A 6,109-nucleotide genomic window follows, 5' to 3' on the forward strand; every position below is an offset into this window, starting at 1 on the left:
AGATATTTAAGGTAGGGAAAATAGGCAAAGTGGATGAGAAGTATATATATATTTTTTTTTTATTATATTTTGACAATTTTTACCTAGTCAACTGGGGTAAAAAGGTTCAAGGGCTACAGGGAAGTGGGCAACACCATTGTTTCCACATTGTTTCCCTCCTGTATCTGAGGTAAAGGGGGACGTTGAGGGAGAAGCCCCACCCAGTTTTCCACCCACCCCAAGTCCCAGTTGTGGGGCATGCTCTGAGATATTTGCTCAAGTGGTTTCGATAGTTCACCATTCATGAATCACTACCAATCTCGCCATTCCAAGCATGATGAGTCCCTCATAGAGTCTCCTTTGGCCCAGTATTTCGCTGCCGACAAATAGCTGAGGTTGTTGGTTGACTTGCTCTGTCTTTTCTTGGTTAGGGCTCTGAGTCCGGCATCTCGACTGCGGAGATCCCCACAGAAATTTTGAGGTATTCCCAGTCCAGATTCCTGCGTGTTCTAGTAAGCACAGGACTCGGCACAGTCCATTGTCCCATCAGCTGGTGGTTGCAGCTGCTGGGTTGCTTCTGTCTCCATCCATGTCTTCCAGTGGAACCAATGGGTGTTGTAGTCCAGCTTGGTTCTGCCCAGCACACATTCGGCCCTTACACAAACCAGTGGGAGCTGCAGCCCAGTCGGAGCGACCCATCGTAATCCCAACCAGGTCCACCCCCTACCCTGGCTTGCCAGTATGTATGGCAAACTAGTCCAATCTGTTCCACATTCTCTTCTGCTCTCATATATGTCAACGGGTATTGTAACCTAATTCCATCCAATCATCTCATCCATCCAGCCCTCACAGATATTGTTGGATGTCTGTCTAGCCACCCCAGCCCCTGTCCTAGTTCCCGTGCCCTTCCGTGGGGGGTGTGACCCAAGAGGGAGGAGCCCACTATTTCCCTCCCAAGTTGCTCCCACTCCCTGATTTTGCCCTCTCCAGGTTGCCCTGTGGTTCAACTTGATATAACTAGCCCCCTGTGCCAGCCTCCACCAGCCAATGCTGCGACCAAGCCCCAACAACCCTCACCCACTCTAATTGTAGATTGCACCAGTAGGAATAATCAACCTAGCCTGGTTTTCCCCCGATCTGGTCCACATGAGGCCACAGGTGCTGTGGCCCTGCCTGGTCTGGTCTACCCTCTTCCCAGCTTATGCTCCCCAGTGGGAGTAGCTGTTCAGCTAGGGAACCACCCCTTATTCCCCTGCCAGTTCTGCCCCCTCCCTTCCTGATTCTTGTGTGTGCTGGTTGGGTGCTGCAGTCACATCTGGCACAGGCAACCTCACCTTCACATTCTGTCTTGAGTACTGCTTTTGTTGTGACTGAACCTGGTTCAACCCACACTCTGTTCTGGCATTTGGATTTGCCAGTGTATGACGTGAACGTCTGCCCCCTACCCATGCCAAATGCTTGCCAGTGGGACACTTTCCATGACCCCTTGGGTGTTTCCTTCCATGCTTCTTGCGCTAACCTGCAGGGTCTGTGTCCTGCCAGAGGAGTAGCCCGGGATCCTCCATCAGAACCCCTCCAAGTACCAGCTTTCGTGCGTACCAGTGGGTCAATGTGCCAGTTCGCCTCCTGTCCTAGCAGGAACAGTGGCCTTTCCGAACTGGCCTTCAACCCATTCTGGTTCTTGCTGTAGGATGTTTCAGCCCAGCCACGGCTCATCCACACCCACATATAGCTCATATATGGCTCAGTTGGGGTTGAGACCCAGCCTAGTCCGTCCCACATCTACCCTGGTCCTCCAGAGCACCAGAAGGTGTTGCAGTCTGGCCCTGCCTGGTGCATCTTATCCCAGTCCACACTTGTGCCAAGGGAGACAATAATTGTATCCTGATCCGAACGCAGCCCCATTCACCTGTCGCAACCCCTGCCTTAGATGCTGTGGACTCAGATCTGTGGCTCATGCAGACCAGTTGGTGCAAAAACCTAGCTGGGTATATCCTGAGCTCCACCCTGTTTTCTGATCATGCTTGTGGGCTAAGGTTTGCTCAGTCAAACCTTCAGGTCTCAGTCCCACGCTTGCCCTAAAGTTTCATGTCACTGTTCCTGGGGATCCCTAGGAATTCGTGACTCACCTTCACTAAAGCTGGCCTTATTTATGGCCAGCTATATCATATTGTAAAAACCCCAGAGCTCGCCGCTGGGCGGCCAGCAGGCAAAGCCTGGCACCATTTGGTGCACTGGCCACCCAAAGCTAAGGACTCTGCCCCGCCTTGCGGTGGTGGGCTTTGGCCGAGTCCCCAGTGGGTTTTGTCCAGCAGGGGTGTCCCCCACAAGTGCCACCTTGTGGAGGGGTTAAGGCTGCTCCTTGCCCTAAGACTGGAATCCACCTGACCTGTCCTGCCACCAAAAGCTGGCGGCAGGGCAGAGCTAGGATGTTAACCCAGTTCCCAGGCATCCCTCATGGCTACTCACCCTGAGGGGATCGTTGCTCCTGGGCCAGGAGAAACTGAGGACTCTGCCCAAGCCTTGCGGTGGGGGGGCTTTGGCCGAGTCCCCAGTCAGATATAATGTTATAAGTATGAAATGAAAGGTGTTTCAGGGAGCTGTTTTTGGGTCAGGTAGTTGATACACTTAACACAGAAACCTCTACCACAAGATCATCACAATGATCACTACCTTCTCACTTCAGAGGACTTCCTCTCTTACAAGCAGCTTGGTCATATTTGGACAGTTGGAATCATTGGACAGATCTCCCTCAGACTGAGTCAAATAGATATTCTAATTGATAGGCACTGGATTTTGTTCAGAACTGTGAAATTTACTTTTCATCCTTATGATTCTTTAACATTTTCTTATTTTCATCTTTGAGACATTTTTGTAATAGTAATCATATATGTTTGTGGATTACAAGGTAGCCTATATACCTATATGCAATGTGTATTGACCAAGTCAGGATTATCAGTGTTTTCTTTCTTGTACATAACTACATGATTGGAAACTTGGAGTTACTTTTATTTGCTCATAAAATATATAATACTTCTTTTAGAATTATATTTATCCCAACTGTAACAAAATTTATGGCACTGGAGTGTGTCGGGATAAGTGAAAGAGGATAGACACAGAAAAACAACTCTAGCAAGTTCTCTGTCACGTATGAATGCTAAAACACACAACAGGCACTCAAATATCGTGTTTAAAATGTTGAATTTTCAAACTTCATTTACTCCTTTCTTCATATGTAAGATGACGTCCTCCTTAATCAGAGATCATTTTCTTCTTCCTTTCTGCTTTGCAGATCTTTCAGCTGATTTTATGGCTTAATTGCCTTGCATTGTTCTGCAGGACTAAGTTGAATAGCCAGACAAGCTCGGGTGTTCTTTTTTTTCCCTATTTATTATATTGCATTATGTCATACAGCTTTTTACGTACTGGAATTCCCTCCTCTCTGCCCCCAGTCCTCCCCCCATGGTAGATTCCTCCACCTTGTTGCGTATTCACAGTTCAAGTTCAGTTGAGATTCCTTCCCTGTGAGCATATACTTAGCATAGAGTCCAGCATCTCATTGACCAGATAAGTTCAACAGTTTCTTGGGGAGACCCTCTCTGGTCCAAAGTTAGAGCCAACAAAGTAAAATCCCTGTCAGTTACAAGCCCAAACATAACATCAGCAATAATATACAATTTTGTGGAACTAATTGACATAGTATCGAGTAAGCAAGTTCTTAACCACATCCTGTGACTACTTCGATGACATTTCAACAACTGAGGTGCAAAACAGTTTAGGAGGGGTGTGCAGAGAAATTCTCAGTACCTTGCTGAGGAGTACTTGATCTTTGTGTCCTCCCTAGTAAAGTGTGTATGAGTTTATACTGATCAGGCTTTCCTTTTTGTTCTCTGCCTATCTATTTTAACTTGTGTGGGTGTTTGGAGGGGGAGCCTCTGGAGCAACCCCAATGGTCATTGCAGAGAGGGTGAGGACCCAAAGTTGGAACCAAGCAAGGGCCAGAGAAAGCTCCTCTCCTCAGTTTCGAAGGAGGTTTACTGTTCCTGTCTGTTGTTCCGATGGCCCTCAGTCCCACGATGCAGGGCTCGGGCTTCTTCCATCCTGTATGGTGGGTCCGGGGGGTGGGGTGGGGAGGGAATGTCCTCTGAAGCTCAGGTGTTCTTTTTTTTTTTTAGTTTTAAAGCAAGATTTATTGGAAAAGTTGAGAAGAGAGGTTCCCGTCCTAGTGACAGGAGGGGGCTCTGAAATAGGAAGGACCCTTACCCTCTGCCATAGAGGCAGGAGGAAATGTAAAAAAGACCCTAGTCCTCTGCCATAGTGGCAGGAGGACAAGAAGAACCCTCGGGTGTTCTTAAATCTTAATGTTTTCAACATTGAATATGAAGTTAGGGTTGTCATATGTGGTACTTATTGTGTTAAGGTGCATTATTATTTCTGTGTTTAATTTGTTGAGAATGGCTATTATGAAATGATATTGAATTTTATTAGATTCTTTTTTTGCACTTACGGAAATAATCATATAACATTTGTCTTTCAGTCTGTTAATGTAATTTGTTGCCTTTATAGATTTATCTATATTAAATCCCTGCTTATATCCCATGCTTATATCCCTGGGATGAATACCATGGATTATGGAATAACCTTTCAAACAAATACGACTATAAGATAAGGCAGCTAGGGCCTGGTGCGGTAGCCTAGCATCTGAAGTCCTCATCTTGCATGCTCCGGGATCCCATATGGGTGCCAGTTTGTGTCCCTGGTGGTCCTACTTCCCATCCAACTCCCTGCTTGTGGCCTGGGAAAGCAGTCAAGGGTGGCCCAAAGCCTTAGGACCCTTTGCCTGCAAGGGAGACCTGGAGGATGTTCTGGGCTCCTTGCTTTGGATTGGCTCAGCTCCAGCTGTTGTGGCAACTTGGAACTGGCACCCATATGGAATCCCTGAGTTTAAGGTGAGGACTCTAGCCACTAGAGTGCCAGATTCAGGATTTTTTAAAAAAACTATCGTGTTGCTATATGTTCTTAAGTAGATGCCTTAACTCTCCTAAAGCTGTTAGCATTCATGGGGAGCAGTTAACACATTTATCCCCAGAGCTTTGCCACTTCACTGCTTTGATTCCACTTGATGACAACTGCATGTTTCTCTGCTCCCAATCATCCAGTGATGACAATAAGAAACTTAAAAAAACATGGAAGCATCAAGTTCCACAGGAATATTTGCCATACAAACATCTCCCAACTTTTTGGCTCTAGGAATATTTTAATGGTAAATTAGTATTTACTTATCTCTTGCAAGACACTATATAGGAACGTAATGAGTACTCACTCACATTTGAGAAGGATTTGCTGATGTCCTTTAAATCCAGCTGCAGGATATTTCCAATAATCGGGAGAGGAGTGGGGCCAGGAGGGAGCCTCCATTTTGCATTGCTGCGTCTCCTGAGTGAAAGAAAAAGCAAACAGGAGAGACCGAGCAACAGAACTGTGGTTAGATCCATTGACATTTTTTTCTTTTTCCTGAGACAACTGGGAGCCTGGAATCCCAGTCTTTTATAACATCCTCTGGTAATATGTTGACTGTATTCCTTTGATATGCCAAGTGATGAGTCAATCAGCTAGGTCAGCGCTAATCTTTTCTGAGTGGACTTCTGCCCTGTGATAGAGATAATGAGTGTTTTTAGTTCAATCTTTTTTTTTTTTTTTTTTTTCCCTTTTTTTTTTTTTTTTTTTTTCCTTACATTGTATTATGTAGTACAGTTTTATAGGCGCTGGGGATCCCCCCCACCCCTCCCATACCCCTCCCCCCATGGTGGATTCCTCCACCTTGTTGCATAACCATAGTTCAAGTTCAGTTGAGATTCATTGCTTGCAAACACATGCCTAGCATAAAGTTCAGCGTCTTATTGTCCAGATAAGTTCAGTGGCCTCTTGGGGAGACCTTCTATGGTCTGAAGATAGGTCTAACAGAGTAAAGATCTGGTCAGTTAAAAGCCCCAACAAGGCCTCAGTATCAATATACAACATTATGGAATTAATTGACATAGTAATGGGTAGACAATATGTTAAAAATAATGCAAGTTCCATTCTTCGAAACATCTGGGTTGAGACAGTATCAATGACAGGTTCAAAAAAT

General features: G+C 45.8%; 1 protein-coding gene across 2 annotated transcripts in view; it reads right to left on the reverse strand.

Annotated features, from left to right (window-relative positions):
- Window positions 1–5,474, reverse strand: part of LOC121164304 (cytochrome P450 2C15-like) — a 31,246-nt gene extending 25,772 nt beyond the window's left edge. For both annotated transcript variants that reach the window (XM_040992425.1, XM_040992424.1), the window contains exon 1: window positions 5,307–5,474. In XM_040992425.1, coding sequence (XP_040848359.1) covers window positions 5,307–5,474 — 168 coding nt within the window. The remainder of the gene's footprint in view (window positions 1–5,306) is intronic.
- Between the last annotated feature and the right edge of the window lie 635 nt (window positions 5,475–6,109).

This window comes from Ochotona curzoniae, unplaced genomic scaffold (assembly GCF_017591425.1).
Source record: "Ochotona curzoniae isolate NIBS_2020 unplaced genomic scaffold, NIBS_Ocur_1.0 contig_66, whole genome shotgun sequence".
NCBI classification, from domain to species: Eukaryota; Metazoa; Chordata; class Mammalia; order Lagomorpha; family Ochotonidae; genus Ochotona; species Ochotona curzoniae.